We start from the raw sequence: 23,793 nt of genomic DNA, 5'->3' as shown, positions 1-23,793 counted from the left end.
GAGGAAAAGATGAGGATGTCATCCAAATATACGACCACGCAGGTATAAAGTAGGTCCTTGAAGATGTCGTTGACAAATTCCTGGAAGACGGCAGGCGCATTACAAAGGCCGAAGGGCATCACCAGATACTCAAAGTTCCCGTTCCTTGTGTTAAAGGCGGTCTTCCACTTGTCTCCCTCACGGATGCGGATCAAATTATAGGCCCCTTGGAGGTCCAATTTGGTGAAGATCTTTGCACCTTGGAGACGATCAAATAGCTCAGAGATTAGGGGCAGAGGGTAGCGGTTCTTGATGGTAATTTTATTAAGTCCTCTGTAATCTATGCAGGGACGGAGAGAACCGTCCTTCTTGGTCACGAAGAAGAAACCGGCCACAGCAGGGGAAGAAGACTTTCTTATGAATCCTCTCTGCAGGTTCTCATGTATATAGTCGGACATGGCAAGAGTCTCAGGAGGGGAGAGAGGATAAATTCTGCCCCGAGGTGGAGTCGAACTGGGCATCAGGTCGATCGGACAATCATAGGGTCTGTGAGGAGGAAGGACCTCAGCTTGTTTCTTGCAGAGGCGGAGAAACTTGCGGGACCTGTTTGACAGGACCAGGCTTGAGACAATGGTCAGAACAGGAGGAACCCCAACGCAGGATCTCACCGGTGGTCCAATTCAGGACAGGACAATGATGTTGAAGCCACGGCAGACCCAGGAGGAGTTCGGAGGAGCAGAAAGGAAGGACAAAGAACTGTAAAGTCTCTGTATGAAATATTCCAATGTCCATCTGCAGAGGCTGGGTACGGAACTGCACAGTGGCAGAGAGTCTCTCACCGTTAACTGTAGAGATGAGGAACGGCTTGGGTAGACAGATTACTGGAATACGGTACTTGTCAACCAAGGAGGCGTGAATGAAGTTGCCAGCTGAACCGGAATCTAAGAAGGCGGTTGCGGAGAAAGAGGACTTGGAAGAGATGAACAACTGCACGGGTATGGTGAGAAGTGGAGAGGATGAATCCACACCTAGCAACGCCTCTCCCACGTTTACTAGGTGCGAGCGTTTCCCGAACGCGGTGGACGGAGAAGACAATCTTTAAGGAAGTGCTCGGTACAGACACAGGTTCTCGTCTCTGCGGCGGCTTCATTCTTGCGGAGTCAGGCGTGACCGATCCACCTGCATGGCTTCCACGGCGGGAGGCCGGGTAGCGGGTTGAGGTGGGCGCAGAAAAACGGGAGCCAGACGAGGATAGCGTCTAGGACGAGCCTTTTCCTTTTCAAGGAGGAGTTCCTCTTGTCTCTCGGTGAAACGTTTTTCAATCCTAGTGGCCAGCAAAATGAGGTCACTAAGGGTGGAAGGTAGCTCACGTGCAGCCAGAACGTCCTTTATCTCACTGTTGAGGCCCTTCTTGAAGGTGGCACAAAGGGCTTCATTGTTCCAGTTCAGTTCAGAGGCCAGGGTGCGGAACTGAATAGCATAGTCACCCACGGAAGAACCTCCTTGGGTCAAGTTAAGTAAGGCAGTCTCTGCGGAGGTAACCTGGGCAGGCTCCTCAAAAACATTCCGGAACTCTTGGCAGAAGTCCTGGACGGAAGAGGTGGCTGGATCTGCGTGGTCCCATAGTGGTGTAGCCCAGGCCAGGGCCTTCCCGGTCAATAAACTGAGAATAAAGGCTACCTTGGCTCGCTCAGAAGGAAACCGGTTGGACAGTAGCTCGAGGTGGAGAGAGCACTGCGACAGGAACCCACAGCACTGCTTCAGATCTCCGTCATATTTGTCAGGCAGGGACAAACGGATCCTGGAACCGGTGGCAACTGCAGGCGGAGGTGTAGCGGCAGGTGCAGACGGAGGAGCTGGCTGTTGCTGAGAAGGCAGGAGCTTCTGCATCATAGCAGTCAACTGGGCCAGCTGTTGACCCTGCTGGGCCACAATGGTGGTGAGGTCCACTAGGCTTGGCAGGGGAACATCAGCGTGATCCATTGCCGGATCTTACTGTCACGTACCGGCAGGACTAGTAGTGGATCCTCTAGACCAGAGAGGCGATGGCGCGGGTTGTACTGGAGGACCGGTTCTAAGTAGTTACTGGTCTTCACCAGAGCCCGCCGCAAAGCGGGATGGATTTGCTGCGGCGGTACCTACCAGGTCGTATTCCCCAGTAACAACTTGACCTCTCTGGCAGCTGATATGGCGTGGCACACAGGGAGTAGGCAGGAGTGTAGTCGGACGTAGCAGAGGTCAGGGCAGGCGGCAAAGGTTCAAGGGCGAGTAGTCGGTAGCAAAGGGTTGGGCAACAGGCAAGGCAATATAACACAGTAGGGAACGCTTTCTCAAAGGCACAAGGGCACAAAGATCCGGCAAGGGCAGGAAGGGGCAGGTAAAATTTATAGGGAAGTGGCCAGAGGTCAGGGACCAGCGCACCAATCAAAGGCGCGCTGGCCCTTTAAAATTTATAGAAGGCGCCTCACGCGCGCCCTAGAGAGCGGGGCCGTGCGCCGGGAGGCAGAGACTGACGACGCAGGGAGCGGGGAGCTAGGTAAGACAGACAGGGACGCGGCGCATGAGCGGGGACCAGCTGCCACGGCAGCCGCGTTCCTGACACAAGGGAACCCGTGCTCCCGGTCAGCATGTCTGACCGGGAGGCGCCGGGATCCCGAGGAGGGAGGCCGAGGGAGCAGGCGCTCCGGTCCGGGGGAGGGGACCGGAGTGCACACTGTGACAGAAGGAGAGGCATGATTACAGGGAAGAAGAGGCGTGATTACAGAGAAGAAGAGGTGTGATTACAGGGAAGGAGAGATGTGATTACATGGAAGGAGAGGCGTGATTACAGAGAAGGAGAGGCGTGATTACAGAGAAGGAGAGGCGTGATTACAGAGAAGGAGAGGCGTGATTACAGAGGAAGTGTTGTAACTAATTTCGACCTTATCCCAGCCTGATGCCTAATTGGGTCTAATTTGTGAAAGGCATGAGGCTGAATGATAGTCTTATTTCTGCACAATGCAATAAGAGGCTACAATGGTGAAGACATAGTAGGGAAGCTATAACACAGTCTGTGCGCTTTAATAGGGTAAATCCACCTGACAGATTCATTTTAATGCAATGAAACATGGATTAGCATCATTGCATTTTGTAAGCTGTAAGACTACAGCTGCTGTACAATGTGGTTTTATCTCAAGGGTGAACCAATGGGAAACATAGTAGGATCAGAGTTGCCAAACATTTCTTTTTTGTCTGTAAAACTTCATAATCATACTGATTATCAGGTTATACTTATCTATACCTCAATATACTGATATAAAATAATTACCAGCATTAACTCTGAGCTGAAAAAGGAGCATAATTCCAATCATGAGGACCTGCTCAAGTATCAACAGTCTCAATAAAAAAAAATCACAAACGTGTGTATTTTTTTCCCACAGATGCTGTAAAAAAGTCCCCTCTTTGTACGGACTGTCTAGCAATTTCTGGACGGTTGGCTGATATTAATGCAGGGGTCAAGTCCTTGGAAAAAAGTGTTAAAAAAACCCCGCAGAACTAATGGGAACAGTGTTCCTGCTGTGAAAAAAGTGCAGGAAATTTGTTCCCATGCGTTCCTGCTGGACTTGAGCCTTGTGTTAAAGTACATGTGTTAAAGTGTCCGTACAGCCCCTGATATCACACTAAACCATGCGGTAAGATTCCCCGTAACTCTGTGCGAGGCATATTACTTTAGCCCCGGTGTAAAGTTTACTGTAGCCATCAGAATACTGATCGGCTTACAATCTAATATCGGAGGGAATGCAATGGGTTTTCTATGTCTAGTCCTTTTAGGCTAGAACTACACACAAACAGCAAATTTTACCTAAGGCTGCATTCACACCTTGTTTTTTACATATGGGTGCCGGATCCGGCTGGGGGAGGGGAAAACTGGGCGCTCCCGTACCCCAGCCGGATCAGCCCGTGACTCCATTTACTTTACTGAGCGGACCTGAGTCAAACGGTGACTCCGGTCCGCTCATTTTTGACCCGTATGCGGTTTCCTGACAGGACCTAAAACCGTAGTATACTACGGTTTTAGGTCCGGTCCAAAACCGGATACGGGTCAAAACTGAGCCGACCGGAGTCACCGTTTAACTCCTGTCGGCTCATTAAAGTAAATGGAGTCACGGGCTGATCCGGCTGGGGTACGGGAGCACCCGGTTTGCCCCTCCCCCAGCCGGATCTGGCACCCGTATGTAAAAAACGAAATGTGAATGCAACCTTAGTCACATGACCAAACTATTTGTGCAAGTTACTGATGGGTAACTTTATTGCAGTTATGATTTGACTGTAAACGCATGGTAATTTTATGATTTCAGTTACTGTTTATATGCGCTGTATGTGTATGTTGTATACAGGTGACATCCCAGATCTCTTTAGTGAAGAGGAGATGGACACTGTCGTCTCCTCAGCCAGGATGGAGCTGCGCGCTCTTGGCCTCCCAGACTCAAGAGAGAATTGCTGGCAGTTCTTTATTGACAGAATCCGTCGACAGCTAAAGGTGAGTAAAATGGAAATGAGAACCAAGAAAACAGCCTTCCTGGAAGTGAGAGACAAGTACTGGTGTCCCAGTCCTAGCCACTTCTCCCTAATATCCTAATAATAGGTTGTTAGTGTCAATTCACACGGCGGAATTTCCACGATCCTCAAATGAAAGCCCAATACACTTCTATGCGATTCTGCACTCCCGTTGACACTTCGGAATTTCCGCTTGCGGAATTCCGCTAGCGGAATTCCACAAGCGGGAATTCCGAAGTGTCAACGGGAGTACGGAATCCCATAGAAGTGTATTGGACTTTCATTTGGAGTGGAATTCCGCTGGCGGAAATTCAACAGTGTGAATAGACCCTTACACATTTTTTTCTCCAATCCTGATCATAGGCAAACCAAATAATTTCATTTTACACAGGCTATTTATAGGAAGAAAAAAAAAAAAAAACAAGAACAAAAAGAGGCAATGTGATTTAGGATTTATTGGTCTTGCTTCAGGTTGAGCGCTGTTATTGCTTGATAAGGAAATGTGTATTGTGCACAGTGTTTTCTACAACAATATCTTACCTTCCGTCTGTTCCCTCACACCCATCTAAAATATAAAATCAGTAGCCGCAATTGTTTCTATACCTAGAAGGATGGGCTCCGATCTGTTCCCTCATAGTAATCTGAACGGACATCACATAAAAATGAAATGGTTTGGAAGCAAGTTTTTTATTAGATAGTAAACAAATGTTTAAACATGAAAATAAAAGAATATAATACATTATATTATTGGATCATACTATGTGGCCTCTGTTAGCATTGCTTATCAGGTGTGTTGTTTTGATAAAGAGGCTCTGTACTACTTTTAGGGCACTATCACATATGTCCGGCAAACCGCTTCAGTTTCCCTGCAGTGCTGTAGAAAAGTGTTATAGGGAAACTGATCATTAAAGGGGTGTTCCAGGAAAAAACTTTTTTTTATATCAACTGGCTCCAGAAAGTTAAACAGATTTGTAAATTACTTCTATTAAAACATCTTAATCCTTTCAACAATTATCAGCTGCTGAAGTTGAGTTGAGTTGAGTTGCTGCTGACATCTCTGTCTGTCTCGGGAACTGCACAGAGTAGAAGAGGTTTGCAATGGGGATTTGCTTCTAAACTTAGCAGTTCCCGAGACACGTGCCATCAGAGACTACTTAGACAGAAAAGAACTACTCAACTTCAGAAGCTCATAAGTACTGAAAGGATGAAGATTTTTTAATAGAAGTAATTTACAAATCTGTTTAACTTTCTGGAGCCAGTTAACAGAGCACCGGACCATACCACAACTGTGCCCATTGCCTCTTGCCTCTTAGCCCTTGATAAAGCCTCTTAGCCCTTGATAAAGCCACAGCCTGTGGCGAAACGTCGGGCGGGCGGGCAATGTGTTAGAATTTTAATTGTCTCACACTTGTAGATTGTGGACTGCAGCCACAATCTATCCTTTCAATTCAATTAGATAGCATGCAGTGTCATGCCAATCAATTGACTATGGATCAATATGTGTGAGGTTATTTTAATCTTGGCTCAATAAATGTTACGTTTTATATCGGGTGGGAAATATAGGGTCTTAGTGATCGCTTAGCGGTCAAATGTAAATAATGTTGTAATACCACATACAACCTGAGAACAGGCGTGGTGCTGTTTTTTGAAGAAATTTGTTCTCGTTTTCTATTCTGGTATTACCCCTTTAATGCATAAATGAAGGATCTTTCTACAATCGTATATACACTTCAATATGCAGCATTCCTATTATAATTCACCTTCCATTTATGGCAAAATTCCACCTTTATCTTAGCACACGCAATAGACCAGAAATAGTTAAATTGTAGCTTCCTAGTAGGTATTGATCTACAAGTCTTCTTTGCTAACTCTACTGGAACTTGTAGTTCTCCATCCCCATTAAATCAAAATTGCTTACCTCTATGTCTCTATTTCAAAGCATATAGTAGTTTATTATCTATAGTGCCCAGTTATCTTTTTTCACAGTCTGCACTTTTGTAAAAAAAAAAAAAAAAAAGACCTGAAAAATAGAATCAAGGCACCCTATTTTTGTGGCTTGGGCACCTATTAGCACTATGTTTTCCATTGATCAAGTTGTGGATTGAAGTTTGAACCATTCCCACTGTGCAGAGTTCACATGGAGCCATGAAAGTGTGTGAAATCTGGGGGAGGGGACGGAAGCATAATAGCCTCCCCAAGTCTTGCCTTCAGCGTTTTTATCTCGTGGATGCTTTTAAGTGCAGCTCACAGAGTCCACTGATCACATACGAAAAAATAAATTATTGAGGTCTTTTCATAGCTTTTCAGAAGTAGGCACATCCTTTGCTGGGCAGTCTGTGTGTAATATATTATTGCTGTCACATTGTAAAAGTGTTTATGAGTTTAAATAACTTAAGAAACATGAACAGAATACAAAGCGGAGCTGCCGCCATCATCCTAATAACATTTACGCCTCGTCTTAGTCAATGTTGTATCACTTATCTGGGATGGTCGAAACCACGGTAATTATCACATTTATTTTTTAAATCTGGGTAAACTAGTAAATGTATCTAAGATCAATTTCTAGTTAAGACATCAATTTTTTACAACCAACCAAGGCTTTCCTTATACTTTATATAGGTTTAACCATACGATTGCTTTTATTATTATTTTATTACTTACTTTTTTATATAACACTGGCAAATTTTTGTCAAAAAAGTGGGGATTTCACATTGCTAATGTGGATTGTCCCTTTGGTACATACTACCTTGATTAAAGGGGTTATCCACCATAAGGTGACTTTAGTACTTACCCGAATGCCAGATGCTGCTGATTTCTTTTTGTGAAATGGCTATTTCTTGTTGGAGTTCCCTCCCTCCAACTACAAGTCCCAGTATTCCTTGTTTGTAAGTGTGAGGTCACTTTTCTCCCTCCCACACATCAGTCATCCAATCCTTTGCATCACACCTGAGCTACAATTCCCTGCAGAGCTGTGGAGAATGCCCCCCCTCCCCCCAAGTGATCACTCCGCCCATTGAAGCAGACAGGCTCCTTTAAACACCTGACTAGTGATGTATTGTCTCAGGCCACACTGCAACCTGGAAAAAACCTGAGATGACAGTCATTTTGTATGCTGCTAATAAAAAACATTGGGGCAAAGATCACATAACAATTGTGAGACAACCATAAAACACAGGTACAGACACTATATTATGAACTACGCTAAATTTTACAGCCTCTGTAACATAGAATACCATTTTAAGTTCTCACACTTATGAGGCTTTGTTCACACTGCTGTCAAAGTGACAGTGACATACCCATCAAATGACAATGATGGTATCAAATGGACCCTATTAACTCAAAATGAGGTGCATCATGGAGTCTTGTTTTGATGGGAAGAATAGCACTGCCTGCTGAGCTATTACTGTAGAACTATATATAAATGGAGGCTCCAGACAGTGCCTCTGACAGTGGTGTGAACACAGCCTTACAGCAGTACAGCAGTATTGGCTGCATTATAGGCTACTTAGTGGAATAGGCCATTGTTATTCTAATCATAACTAATCATAGTATATATCCAAAACCACAGGGTAGGCAGCACAACCTCCGTTTTTTGTATTAAATAAATAGGGGTGCAGGCAAAGAGTGAGGTCCCAGTTGCAGACCACATCCATCGATGCAATACTTAAGGAATAGCAGCACACCCAAACGGCGTATGATGAAATAAACAGAGCTTTATTGGCACTAACATGGGCCAATAAAGCTCTGTTAATCATAGTATATTGATATGACCCCAAATATATAATTTTATATTACTCATTAGCACCCATTATAGAATATAACCTGGCATTCAAAGCTCATACACAAATGGTGCAGTGCATGAGTGCTCCTAAAGATACTGTACATTAAAAGAATATAGGACTGCTCCCCTTTACATAATTTCTCAAATAATAAAACAAATTAATTTCCCTTTTTGTGCTTATGTCACTAACTAAAGGGCAAGATTTTTTTTAGAAGCTTCGCTTTTACGCTAACTGAGGACATGAATTCGTGACTATAGTAAGCCATTTTGGATTTGATGCCAACTTTTCTCATCAGTTGGTTGCTCATCTGATTTTATAAGTGGACTGTAGAAAACTACTCTACAAGAGATTGTAACCATATAACCAGGAATTTTGAATAGTTGTTTGTTATAATAAATAGATTTGTCAATAAGAAGCTAGCGCCTTAGTGTCTTTGGCGTCGTGCCAAGTGGCGATTCCAGCTTGAGGAGCCACAGGCCATCACTGTTATATTCTAAAATGTCTTAATCAGATATATTTAAAAAATATATGCTAGATTGCAGGTTTATGGTGATTTTACCAATAGTGAAAAAGAACTGCAATGCAAAATAATCTGAATATTCCTAAAAAGGTTCTTCTTTCCATTCTGCTGGAATCTGTTCCTATTTGTAATGCACTATCAATACTGCATACTCTTCATTTATATTAAGTCTTTCTCAGTAGTACTAACTTAATATGTTTGTGTTTTTATGTGTCCCAGGTAGTGCTGTGTTTTTCACCTGTGGGATTCACATTAAGGACCAGAGCAAGAAAATTTCCTGCATTGGTGAACTGTACAGCCATAGATTGGTTCCATTCCTGGCCGCCGGTTGCCTTGCAGTCTGTCAGCAGCAGCTTCATCCAGAAGTTGGATGGCATTGATGTAAGTGTGTGATATGGGTGTGGATGGTCTCTGGTAGATGCTATGTCACGGTCAATACATCAGGTTTGAATCCCACTAGTGTTTTTAAAGCGTACCTGTCAGATCCCACAAAAAAAAAAAAGTTACTCAGTACCTAATCCTGACCATGTATCTTATTTTTATGTCTCTATCATCTATATTTCTTATAAAAATCCCTATTTTCATTAGCTCACAGTGTTAGAAATCCTCCCTTGTGGTGGTGAGAGGTGATTGGTGTGTCTGCTCATGTGGCCTTGTCCATGACTCATCACTTGTCCATGACTAGTGTTGCTCGCGAATATTCGCAATTCGAATTTTATACGCAGATATCGCATATTCGCGAATTCGCAAATATTCACGAATAAAGCACAATATATTCGAAATTCCGAATATTCGCTTTTTTTTCACAGTACACATCACAGTGATCATCCCTCTCTGCTTCCAGCTTTTGTGGTGTAAAGAAGGCTCTAATACTACTGTGTGAGACCGCAGGGCAAATATTCGCTTATGCGAATATTCACGAATATTGATCCCTCCCTTCTGCTGCTTCTATCAAGTTACACTGGTATACTTGCTATAAAGTTCATAAATTTTCACATATGCAAATTTTCGCATATGCAAAAAAACGTGAATATTACGAATATGCAAATTAAGCGAATATATGACGAATATTTGTCCATATATTCGCGAAATATCGTGAATTCAAATATGGCCTATGCTGCTCAACACTATCCATGACTTATGGACTGATGCTGCTGCAGGACTGGATAGTGTCCCAGTATGTATGGGGACCCCTAGTGGTCGGATTTTCAGGGGCCGTTTTCTTTATTAAATAATAAAAAAAAAAATGTAAACCATTAAATTATAAAAGGTCTTTAATTTTGATCACTAACAACATATAAAAAGTTTTTGGATCTGACAGTGCCCATTTAAAGCATCACTGTTATTTGATATATTTTAAAGGCGTACTCTGGTGGAAAACTGTTTTTTTTATTTTTTATTAACTGATGTCAGAAAATTAAACAGATTTGTTAATTACTTCTAAAAAAAAAATCTTAATCCTTTCAATACTTATTAGTGGCTGTATACTACAGAGGAAATTCTTTTCTTTTTGGATTTCTTTTCTGTCTCGACCACAGTACTCTCTGCTGACACCTCTGTCCATGTTAGGAACTATCCAGAGCAGGAGAAAATCCCCATAGCAAATATATGCTGCTCTGGACAGTTCTTAAAATGGACAGAGGTGTCAGCATAGAGCACTGTGGTCGTGACAGAAAAGAAATCTAAAAAGAAGAGAATTTCCTCTGAGTATACAGATGCTAATAAGTACTGGAAGGATTAAGAATTTTTAATAGAAAAAAATTACAAATCTGTTTAACTTTCTGGTGCCAGTTGATTAAAAAAAAAAGTTTTCCACCTGAGTACCCCTTTAAGTTAAGATTGTACTGCGTCTCATTCCTGAGACTTGCTGCGATCGTGAGTTACAGCCAGGTGATGTGCATGGCTCACTCTTCAGCTGTCGATAAAATCTGATTGGCAGCTGGCGAGGTAGTGAAGGGTGCGGTCGGGCACTTCATCGGCTTATAACTTGCAATTGTGAGACCCGGAGGACTTAGACTCGATGCAATCTAAACTTTTGATATGCCTAGGGCAACATGTCAGAAATAGAAGCTAGAAGATTGATGACAGAAAAGAAACATGGTGGGTTTAGTCCAGTGTGTCTCCAGCTGTGGCAAAACTACCACAGCTGGAGAGCCAAAGCCTGTCTGGGCATGCTGGAAGTTGTAGTTTTGCAACAGCTGGAGAGGTGCTATTTGGAAAACAATAGTTTAGTCTTTTTTAATATTATTCCCTTTTTTATCTTAGGAGATACACTAAAACCCCCTGCCGTAAAGCATTATTCCCATCATAGTGCAGCAGAATCCCATTAAAATCTACGGTACCCTGTTGCACTAGAATTTCCAAAATTCTGCTTAGAAATTCCAGTGTGAACATGGCCTAACACCTGGGGCAAATTTACTAATTCAAATGCACCAGAACTCTGCCTTAGTTTGTAGATTCACTATTTTGGTGCATGTCTGTTTATAAATTTGGCATTTTATTTTTGTGTGTGTTTTTTTTCCACTATTTTTTCCTTTACTTTCCACATTTTTTTTCAAATTTTTGTCAAAATTCTGGTGCAAGTGGCTCATACATCAAATAGTGAGTTAATGCTTTTACACCAATTCTATCTACGTTTATAATGTGACTTTTTAAAGGAGATGTCCGGCACAGACTTTTCCTATTCCATCCTGCCCGGGCTGCAAAAAGAGACAAAACAAACTTTCACTTACCTCCATATGTTCCCCCGGAGCTCCGCAACAGCTGATCGGTTGGCCGGGCTGTCTGTTTCCTACTTCCTTTAGCCCAGTACGTCACACGGTGCTTTAACCTATCACCGGCCGCAGCGATGTCCCGCCTCGACCGGTGATAGGCTGAAGCGCCGTGTGACGTACCGGGCTAAAAGAAGCCACCACCTCTTCCACTCAGTTTAAATTTTACATCCCATCTTTTTTCCTCGGTAGTAGATAGCCTCAAATCTTCTCATTTGTTCTATTTCCCTCTGCCACTCAGCAGAACATTGTCCCTCAGGTGCAAACCATCTCCTCAGAATCATTAGTCTAGCCATTCCAAAGACCTTGATTATAGCACTATTCTTTTCCTGCTTTAATCACATCCCTAAGATGGCAGTTTTAAAGGGGTTCTCCGGTGCTTAGACATCTTATCCCCTGTTTATAATCAGTCCCCGTGTTCGCTCCGGGTCTGATTACCGGCGACCACAGGGCCGACGGCGTGTGACGTCACGCCTCCTCCCCTGTGTGACGTCACGCTCCGCCCCTCAATGCAAGCCGTCACGTCAGCTGTCACGCCCCCTCCCATAGCCGTCACGTCAGCTGTCACGCCCCCTCCCATAGGCTTGCATTGAGGGGCAGAGCGTGACGTCACACGGGGGCGGAGGCATTACGTCACATGCCGTCGGCCCTGTGATCGCCGGTAATCAGACCCAGAGCGAACACGCTCCGGGGACTGATTACAAACGGGGTGCCGCGTGCAAGATCACGGGGGGTCCCCAGCGGAGGGACTCACGCGATCAGGCATCTTATCCCCTATCCTTTGGATAGGGGATAAGATGTCTAAGCACCGGAGAACCCCTTTAATACCAAACGTTATCTTTATTTCGCCTCTACGATTTTATATACTTCTGTCCAAAATGAGCAAAGTTTTGGACATACCCACACCATATGTGACAAATCTGCTCCTTCCATGTAGCACTTTGGGCACTTTGAATCTGATATGTTTCGTATCCTATGTAAGAACCCCGGTGTATACGGAATCCTATGTATCAATTTTATCATTGAAATTTTATGATTCATATTTAGGGATGAGTGTGCGATATTAGAAAACACTTCCTTCCATTCTTCCCCTTCTATCTGACCCACTTCTTGCTTACATTTATCCTTACTTTTTGGAGGATATTTTTCCAGGGAAGATCTGACCAATCCCTTATATACATTACCCAGTACTTTTGTAGAAGAGGACCGAAGCCCAAATATATAATCCACTAACTCATGTCTGTTTATTACCCATCTAGGATTATTTTTCTCCTTTTCAAATGTGCTTTTAATTTGTAAGTACAGAAAAAAATTATTCTGATTTATATTAAATTCCCGAATAAGTGTTCTCCACTTTTTTAACGTGTTCTCTATCACTAAATCTTTAACTCTAATTACCCCCTTTTTTTCCCAATCTACATTCTCTTTCAATTTTAGCATTTCTGGAAAGTATCCATTACCCCACAATAGTGTATAGTGCACACTCCCCTTAATACCCAGTAATCGTCTCATGAATCTCCATACTTTATTAAACATATTACAGGTGGGAATTCTTCCCCATCCTTAATCATGTATTCAATTTGTGCCGCTATATAATACAATTGCATATTTGGTATACCAAAACCTCCACTAATCAAGGGAGGACTCAAAAATGTGTGTTTCATACGTGTCTGTTTCCCATCCCATAAAACGCCATTAATCTCACTCTGTATTTTATTAAAGTAATGTTCCCCTAACCATATAGGTGCTGCTCTTACCACATGTAAAACCATGGGAAAAATAATCTTTGTTATCAGAATAATCCTTTAAGCCATGTTCATGCGCAGTTTTTTCCATATTTGGATTTTATTTCTTACTTTCTGTCTCAATGGAACAATGTTCAACTGAACAAAATCTTCTATATTTCTGGATATTTTAATTCCTAAATAGTCTAGAGCCTCATTTTCTTACAGCACATGTATCTCTCCCTGAAAACCCTGGCTATCTCCTGACAGCATTAAAAGCCCCGATTTCTTCCAGTTAATCTGAAAGCCAGAACATTTACCAAAATCCTTAATCAATTCAATAATACTAAATAGTTTTCTTTTAGGGTCTGTTACAAATAATACCACGTCATCCGCATATAGCAGTATTTTCACCTCCTCTCCCTCAACACCAAACCCATCAAACAGCCTGGAGTCCCTAATCAGCTGTGCCAGTGGTTCAATGAAGAGGGAGAAGAGGAGTGGTGACAGGGGGCAGCCCTGCCTAGTTCCTCTCTGTAGCCACACCACCTCCTGAGAGATTATATTATTAATATTAATTCTAGCTTTAGGGGATTTATATAAATAATAATAGGATTCAATGCAGATTCCACTTCTACTATGCTAATACTTTCCCCTATCTTATTCTTTTCTTCCTCAATACTAGAAAGCCCAATCTCGTCCAAAAATGTATGAATTTCCCCATCTGTCATGTAGCTTTCCCTAGAATATAAATCCTGATAAAATTGAATTGCTACATTTGTTATTTCCTCCTGTTTCGTACATTCCCTTCCTTCTTTGTCTTTGAAGGTGTACTCCGCCCCTAGACATCTTATCCCCTATCCAAAGGATAGGGGATAAGATGTCAGATCGCCGGGGTCCCACTGCTGGGGACCCCGGGGATCGCTGCTGCAGCACCCCACTATCATTACTGCGCAGAGCGAGAACGCTCTGCACGTAATGACGGGCAATACAGGGGCCGGAGCATCGTTACGTCACGGCTCCGTCCCTCGTGACGTCATGGCCCGCCCCCGTCAATACAAGTCTATGGGAGGGGTCTATGTATCGCCCGTCATTACGCACAGAGCGAACTCGCTCTGTGTAGTAATGATGGCGGGGTGCCGCAGTGGCGATCCCCGGGGTCCCCAGCAGCGGGACCGCGGCGATCTAACATCTTATCCCGTTTAATCCCTACAATGTTTTTTTCCCCTTTCTGGTTAATAATCCCCATAAGTGTCTTATTTGGTTTACTTGTTTCAACAAATTGTCTTTGTTTCTTGAAGAAGATAGCATGTTGGGCCTTTTCTAAGGCGATTTTACTGTACATGTCTTGTGCCTGTTTTATTTGACCCCAATTCTGTACAGTAGGGTTGTTCATATATATACTTTCGGCTACAGCTATTTTTTCCATTAAAACCTTCTCCTTCTCCTTACATTTCCTTTTAAACCTTGCAATATTTTTAATAAGTAGCCCCCAGAATTCTTTAATCTCAGTGCTTACCCCCTTTGTTACTGTCAGGATCCGGAGTGGTATGCAGGGTAGACACAGGTAGTGGATCCTCTATGTCAGTGAGGTGATGGTGTGGGCCGTACCAGGGGAACGGAATCTAAGGGGTTGCTGGTTTTCACCAGAGCCCGCCGCAAGGTGGGATGGACTTGCTGCGGCAGGTAACCCCCAGGTCGTTCCACCCAATAGCGACTCAACCTCACTGACTGCTGAGTCAGGCGCGGTACACAAGGACTAGGCAAAAGGCAAGGTCAGATGTAGCAGAAGGTCAGGGCAGGCGGCAACGGTTCGTAATCAAGGGCAACAGTCTGGATACACAGGCAATGGACACACGGGAACGCTTTCACTGGCACAAGGCAACAAGATCCGGCAAGGACAGGAAGGGGAAGTGGGTTTTTATATGTTTGGGAGTGATTAGCACTGATTGGGCCAGGCACCAATTAGTGGTGCACTGGCCCTTTAAATTTCAGAGAGCCAGCACGCGCGCGCCCTAGAGAGCAGGGCCGCGCGTGCCGGGACATGACAGCAGGGGAACAGGGCAGGTGAGAGGACTGAGATGCGACCCGCGGGCGGGCGCGTCCCGCCACGCGGATCGCATCCCCACCGGTGATCGTAGAGCAGCGCTCCCAGTCAGCGGGTCTGACCGAGGCGCTGCGAGCAGACAAGCGCCACGAGGGCTCCGGGAGGGAGCAGGGACCCGGAGCGCTCGGCGTGACAGTTACATCCTTAATTTTTAACCAATGGGGATTTATATACATACTCCTTATTGCTTCTTGTTTCTTATTCTCCTTTTTTATGCAGCAAACTAACATTGCATGATCCGATATACACCCGGGTTCGTACACTATTTTATAAGTAAAAATAATTCCTGCGCTATTAACCAAGACGTGATCGATTCTAGAAGCTGTTTTGTGAGTGGCATTATAACAGGAAAACTTCCTCTTATACGGGTATAGACTTCGCCACGCATCCTTCCAACCCACCTCTTGACACCAATTGTACAAATGAGTATTACTATCTCCCAGGTTTCTACCCTGTCAATCCATCTCTTTATTCATGAAACAATTCATGTCACCCATTACCTATAGGTCCACAAACTCCCTATCCTTTTGAAAATCCATTAACACTTGAAGCACCTCTGTTAAATAAGGAGGGGTAATATATGTAAATGCTAAAATAGATAACCTGCCTTCCCATCTAACATAGAGAAATGCAAATCTACCTCTATAATCAATTTGGGAGTTTAACACTTGAATATTTAATGCCCTATGGATTAAAACTGACACCCCAGATGAGTATTCTGATAAGGTAGAGTGGAAAGCTTCTTTTGCCCATCCCTTACCCAGAATAGTCAGCGAATCCTTAGCCAGCTTAGTCTCTAGAAGGCTAACAATCGCAGGAAGATGTTTATTTATTCTATCGAATATTGCTACCCGTTTACTCCTATTTTTAACCCTCTCACATTCCATATAAGAATTTTATTACTATTATCCATTATCATAGAAATTTCTCAGTTCTTTCTTCCATACCTGATGGGCTCCGCCTCTAACTCTGGGGCTCATCCCAGCTGGCAGTTCCCCAACTCGTCCCAACCCCCCTTCCCCAACCCACCCCAAACCCTCCCCTTCCCCAACTCACCCCCCCAACCCCCCTTCCCCCTGCATGGTCCGCGATGAATACACGAACCTCTAACTTCACTTACCCCTCTCGCCCACCCCTTCCCCCCTCCCCCTGGCTGCCTTTGCTACATATTTACTGTATCCCCTTTCCCTCCAACCACTTATTTATCTCAGTCTCCGAAGTAAAAAACAAAGTTTGTTCCTGGAACGAGATCCTCAGTTTTGCAGGGAATAGTAAGGAGAATGGTATGCCTGCTGCCGTAAAACAAATGACATCCTTTTACGCTGTGTGTCCCTTGCAAAGTCCGGGTATAAATATATCTTCGAGGTACCTACATAATCGCTCCCTTTTCCCTGGAGAATCTTAGGAACAAATCTCTATCCTGCAAACTTAGCAACTTGACAACATAGTCCTAGGTGGTGAGCCTGGAGGTAACATCTTCAAAGGGATTCTGTGTCCTCTCTCTACGTGAAATAGTACTGTCAGTGGAGGGGCACCCACCAAAAAGAATCTTTATTACAACATACAAAGGAGAAAGAAGTGTACAGACATTTAAAAACAATTGAAATTCCATGAATTCTGGACAGAGGAATGTAATTCAACGTCGTCACCCCGTGCTGGGTATGTGACCCACTAAAAAAGGAAAAGAGAAACCCAGCCACAATAATATCAAATGGTAGATAAATAACAGCACAAATCTCAGTGCCACACAAATAATATAATCAAGACAATAAATATATGTCTACAAAACCAAAATCACAATAAAGTGACATGGCATAACATCCCAATAGAGAAGACTTGCACTATCAATTGTAAACCAACTGGCAATCGCACGCTGTCATGTAAATATAATGTGAACACTAGCAAATCACTGTGTATGCCCATCAATATGAAGTGCAAGTAGCATGAAGAGTAAGGCTATCCCTGGTTAATCAGTATGCAATGGTCGGGGTGTCCTCATCCAAACACGGGGGCAGCAGACCCCACACGTTCCGCCTCCAGCTATGGAGGCTTCCTCAGGAGTGATCCGTACCCCTATCTCCCTTCCTTATATCCTCAAATCAATCAATATCACCTGTGTAATGTTACCTGTATTAGTGTTGCTCGCGAATATTCGCAGTTTGAATTTTATTCGCGAATATCGCATATTCGCGAATTCGCGAATATAGCGCTATATATTCGTAATTACGAATATTTTATTTTTATTTTTTTTATTATTATTTTTTTTCCACAGTACACATCACAGTGATCATCCCTCTCTGTTTCCAGCTTGTGTGGTGTAAAGAAGGCTCTAAAACTACTGTGTGAGACTGGTGCGCGAATTTTCGCATATGTTAATTTTTGTATATACAAATTTTCGTATATGTTAATTTTCGCATGCGCGAATATTCGCATTTGCGAAAATAAAACGAGACTATTACGAATATGCGAATATTCGCGAATATGACGAATATTCGTCCATATATTCGCGAATATTCGCGAATTCGAATATGGCCTATGCCGCTCAACACTAACCTGTATGGCGTCTATCTGCCGCTTACCTGGCCGGAAGTGGTGTACGTAATATGTTTGCGCGTACTGCGCATGTCATTCTGCTTGAGAGTGAGGCTCTCCATACATTGCAATAAGCGCCGTAATGGAAACGAGGTTTGGTTCCTCATGCTATAACCAGAATGAGGCTTGGCAAATGGGCCATGCGCATAGCGTACAAATGCACATGACAGGAATGTCCGATAATGAACTCCAGCGCCGTAACAAAACCGAGGCTTGGTTTGACAGGCAGCTCCAAGAGCTTCGTACCTGCATAATGCGCATAATGCAATAGCGCATAATGCACATGATGCGAATGGCCAAAGGCGATGCTTACTAGAATATAATATGGGCACTACATTTAAGACAGGGGTATAGGCTCAAACGCAGCACTGTAGGTACTGAATTGAAGCCAAGGCTTGCTATATCCCCAAAAAGAAAAAAGCTGGACTAATCCCAGTATGAAATGTTAGCTCAAGTGTAGCATTAAACGGGACATGTCAATTGTACCTAAAGGCAGGGACTCTAGATTATGACTCAAAAAATCAATTTAGTAGTCTGTTCAAATTTTATATTGTAGACCTGGGATAATTTATTCCCAAGCCCGCAATATTTGTATAACTCAATGCTGAGCGTATTCACGTGTCTCCCCTCTCACACACCTAACTAAAGGGTACGACTCTTAAAGGGGTATTCCAGGCAAAAACTTTTTTATATATATCAACTGGCTACAGAAAGTTAAACAGATTTGTAAATTACTTCTATTAAAAAATCTTAATCCTTCCAATAGTTATTAGCTTCTGAAGTTTTCTGTCTAACTGCTCAATGATGATGTCACGTCCCGGGAGCTGTGCATGATGGGAAAATATCCCCATAGGAGCTGTACAGCTCCTGGGACGTGAGTCATCAGAAAGCAGTTAGACAGAAAACAGCAACTCAACTTCAAAAGCTAATAACTATTGGAAGGATTAAGATTTTTTTTAATAGAAGTAATTTACAAATCTGTTTAACATTCCGGAGCCAGTTGATATATAAAAAAAAGTTTTGGCCTGGAATACCCCTTTAACCATATTAACCATGAAACATGCAGCCCTGTGGAGAATGATCTCCCAGCAGTCGCTCCACTCATTCAAGCAGGCAAAAAAGCAAACAAAAACCACCTATACTTACCTGCCTGGTTCCCCCTCCATTATCACAGCATTTTTGCAGGCAGCATTTGCCATGCTGAACTTACTAGTGCTCTGGTCAATATACATTACATTGACATTCAGCCAATCATTGGCCTAGGTGGAACACCGCTGCAGCCAGTGATTGGCTGAGCAGCAATTTGTCAAGCCAACCCCAGCACCAGGAAGTGATGTTCAGCTAAGACCGCGTGCTGGAGTTGGCTTGAGACTTTCCCCGAGCCATCGCATGCCTCAGTCAGTGATGTGACATATTTACCACAGCAGGGCACACATAGGTGAACGGGGGAGCAGGTTGCTAAGTACAGGTTTTTTTGTGTTTAAAGGGGTACTCCACTGGAAAACATTTTTTTTAATCAACTGGTGCCAGAAATGTAAATAGATTTGTAAATTAATTCTATATAAAAATCTTAATCCTTCCAGCGTCTGTATACTACAGAGGAAGTTCCTCTCTTTTTTAACCCCTTAAAGGGGTACTCCGGTGAAAACCTTTTTTTCTTTAAAATCAACTGGTGGCAGAAAGTTAAACATATTTGTAAATTACTTCTATTAAAAAATCTTAATCCTTCCAGTACTTATTAGCTGCTGAATGCTACAGAGGAAATTCCTTTCTTTTTGGAACACTGATGACATCACGAGCACAGTGCTCTCTGCTGACATCTCTGTCCATTTTAGCAACCATGCATAACAGATGCATAACAGATGTATGCTAATGGCAGCATGGTGGCTCAGTGGTTAGCACTGCTGCCTTGCAGTGCTGGGGAGTTGGGTTCAAATCCCACTAAGGACAACAATAAATGAAGCATTATTATTATTATTATGTCAGCAGAGAGAACTGTGCTCGTGATGTCATCAGAGAGCATTTAAAAAAGAAAAGAATTTAGTATTCAGCAACTAATAAGTAAAGGAAGGATTAAGATTTTTTAATAGAAGTAATTTACAAATATGTTTAACTTTCTGCCACCAGTTGATTTAAAAGAAAAAAGGTTTTCACCGGAGTACCCCTTTAAGGACTCATGGCGTATCTTTACGTCTTGAGTCCGCTCCCGTTCTATAACGCAGGGCAACAGCTCGTCGGGCCCGTTCTCTAACAACGGCTGGGACCCGTGGCTAATAGCGCGCGGCACTGATCACGGTGCCGCAGGCTATTAACCCTTTAGACGCTGCGTTCAAAGTTGAACGCTGCGTCTAAAGTGAAAGTAAAACATTGCCAGTTAGCTTAGGGGGCTGTTCGGGATCAACGCGGCAAAATCACGTCATCCCGAACAGCTGTAGGAGAGCAGGAGGGTCCCTTACCTTGCCTCCTGGTGTCCGATCGCCAAATGACTGCTCAGAATCATTGATCAATGTACAACATCAGTATGTGCAGTGTTATAGTCTCCTATGGGAGCTATAAAGTTGCAAATAAAAAAGTTAATAAAGATCATTGAATCCCTTCCCTAATAAAAGTTTGAATCAACCCTCTTTTCCCATTAAAAAAAAACAGTGTAAATAAAAATTTAAATGAACATATGTGGTATCGCTGCATGCGGAAATGTCCGAATTATAAAAATAAATCATTAATTAAACCGCACGGTCAATGGCGTACGCGCAAAAAAATTCCAAAGTCCAATATAGCGTATTTTTGGTCAGTTTTTATATCATTAAAAAAATTGATAAAAAGCGATCAATAAGTCCGATCAATACAAAAATGATACCGCTAAAATCTTCAGAATATGGTGTAAAAAATTAGCCCTATTACCGCCCCATACTCAGAAAAATAAAAAAGTGACAATTTTAATCGTATAAATTTTCCTGCATGTAGTCATGATTTTTTTCAGAAGTACGACAAAATCAATCATATATAAATAAATAGGGTATCATTTTAATCGTATGGACCTACAGAATAAAGAGAAGGTGTCATTTTACCAAAAGTTACAAAATGGCGTTTTTTCTTCAATTTTGTCACACAATGATTTTTTTCCTCATTTTGCCGTAGAATTTTGGGTAAAATGACTGATGTCATTACAAAGTAGAAGTGGTGGCGCAAAAAATAAGCCATCATATGGATTTTAGGTGCAACATTGAAAGAGTTCTGATTTTTTACGGAGGTAGGGAGGAAAAAACTAAAGTGCAAAAACGGAAAAACCCTGAGTCCTTAAGGGTTTAATTTCCTTTCTGTCTGACTACAGTGCTCTCTGCTGACACCTCTGTCCATTTTAGGAACTGTCCAGAGTAGGAGTAAATCCCCAAAGCAAACATCTCCTGCTTTGTAGTATGCAGCAGCTAATAATTACTGGAATGATTAGGATTTTTAAATAGAAGTAATTTACAAATCTGTTTGAATTTCTGGCACCAGTTGATTTTTTTTAAAAAAAAATGTTTTCCAGTGGAGTACCCCTTTAAGCAGGCAGCCTGGGCATGTTTAAAAAAAACTTTGTGCACCAAAATTGTGCCAAAATTTTGTGCAAAATGTAAGCCAACCTATAGATGATGTTAAGTTAGACAAAAAGTATTTGAAGATGTGTCTGTGATAAATTTTTATTTAATAAATAAATAATTAATCATTAAACTGTTTTCTTACTGTACTTTCTTTTTGGGTAATGGGCATGATGTTTTCATCCCCTATAAAAACCCTACAGATATGGATTATTACGTATTGAATGAAATAATATTACTAATATTATTAAGTCTGAACTGAAGATGATGGACTGTTTATGACATGATTACGGGGGCTATCCGCTCTTCTAATACAGGGTATACTTATATGTATTCCTTCTTTATAATAACCTAAATAATGAATGTTATAAATGGGGGCTCTTTTTTCTGGGTTTTCCCCTCTTGTTTTGCTGTGCTTATTAAATGAATCATCCACAATTCAGTGAATAAACAGCTGGGGAATAAAGAGGGTGTTTATTTTAAGTGAAAACTGTTCTTGCAATTTCCCACAGAAGAACATCTGCTTAAATGAATTCAGAATTGTCTATACTGCTAAACGTACCAGGAATATGCTAAAAAAATGCATTAAAAATATTTTTGTATTGTATTAATAATGTATCGCCTTCTTGCTATTGACTGGCACATTTAAGGCAGAGATTTTTTTTTACCAATTACCTTTGAATAATGGCATCAATTATGTCCTACTTTAGGAATAACTTCTGGAACAGGCGAATGCATTGTTTGTGTTGAGTTCATACAAGCTTTTATATAGTGAAACCTGAACAGAAGCCTCCTGGGTATTCTTTCCGAGATGCAGGCTGCCTGGGGTTTAACATACTCCATGCTGGTATAATATATACTTTTTATTCCTATTTTTTGTGAACCCCCCTACTGCAAAATATATTTACAATAATTGCAAACATTTCTCGAGCATAAAGTGCACTTATTTCTTGACTGAAGTTCTTGTACCTCCTCTTGCCTGGCTTTGCTTCAGAGAGTTTTATTAAACTTTTTGATATATTTTTTTAGAAATGTTTTGTGACGATGGAAACATTGTTTAGGGGTAAATGAGCACAAGCTAATGCCAGCATGCTTTGAATATTGTATACATTTTAGGCCTGTTTCATATGGCTTCTTATGGTTTTAAATGGCTCAAACTCCTTGTGCCAGTGTCATTGAGTGGACCTTGGACCTCTGTAGGTTCTTATGATGATCTATGTTCAGTCCAGAGCAATTGCAATGGTGGAGGTGGTCTATAGGTGTTTCTATTGTAATAAGACTGTAAAATCAGTATTATAGTATTGTGTAGGCTTTGTGCACACAGTCATAATAGACCTCTGTAGGGCCCTACTGTACCTCTGTATGCAGGGTGGTCCTAGGTGTGAGGCAACCATTAGGCTAGGTTTACACTACAGAATTTTCTAATGTAATTCCATTTAGAAATTACACTTAGAAATTCCGGTGCAGCAGAATCCCATTGCTATCAATGGGATTTCGCTACACAGTGCATATTGCGGAATTTCTGTTTCTTCCGCCGAAAGAATAGTATTATTGGAATATGTTGCCATATATTAAGACGGCAATGCACAAACGGTAAAGAATGCAATGCTTTGGCCCTGTTGACATGTCGGCTCCCACACTTGGTGACTAGCCATATAGTAAGATAGCTACAGAGGTTATATGAGATGGCATTCTTATGATTGTTTTATTTAAAGCATTAGTGTTATTAATATAACTTTTTGACATGTCGTACAGACATGTCAAAAGTTTACATTGCAGCCGGTCCCAGCTGTGATCAGAAGTTTTAGCCAGGTGAAGTGCACTCCAGCACGTGCTTCACTCCCCTATTATCCTCCCCCATTAAGATGAGCCCCCTTAACATAAATATATATGCAAATGGGAGTCTGCCACTGGTTATCCCATTTCATTTGAGTTTATGTGGAATCGAACGGCTAAGTCCTGAACCACATATAAAGAAACGCAATGTTGATCTAATAGAATGATAATGCAGTCCCTCTTTCCCCTTGGTTTATTACGATATCAGACAGGTATGACTGGACTCATCCTTATTTTTTTGGTAATGCCCACTTTGTAGTCCTTTCTGGAGTTGGGTGAGGGTCTTAGCTAAAGAACTGTTAAATTTTACTTTCTCTTCTAACCTTCTGACCTACCAACTAAATGTCTACCTGAAGGGGATAGACAAT

At 42.2% G+C, this 23,793-nt stretch overlaps 1 protein-coding gene across 10 annotated transcripts in view; it reads left to right on the top strand.

Moving 5' to 3' along the window:
• The window catches only part of LOC130285427 (dynein axonemal heavy chain 11-like), a 523,820-nt gene that overhangs the window by 252,994 nt on the left and 247,033 nt on the right, over window positions 1-23,793 (top strand). For all 10 annotated transcript variants that reach the window (XR_008847325.1, XM_056536793.1, XM_056536797.1 and 7 more), the window contains 2 exons: window positions 4,356-4,498; window positions 9,037-9,198. Coding sequence is in view for 9 of the 10 variants with exons in the window: in XM_056536793.1 (XP_056392768.1) it covers window positions 4,356-4,498; window positions 9,037-9,198 (305 nt within the window). In the remaining variant the exon portion in view is untranslated. The remainder of the gene's footprint in view (window positions 1-4,355; window positions 4,499-9,036; window positions 9,199-23,793) is intronic.

This window comes from Hyla sarda, chromosome 8, assembly GCF_029499605.1.
Source record: "Hyla sarda isolate aHylSar1 chromosome 8, aHylSar1.hap1, whole genome shotgun sequence".
NCBI lineage: Eukaryota > Metazoa > Chordata > Amphibia > Anura > Hylidae > Hyla > Hyla sarda.
This window is presented reverse-complemented; position numbering and strand designations above follow the sequence as displayed.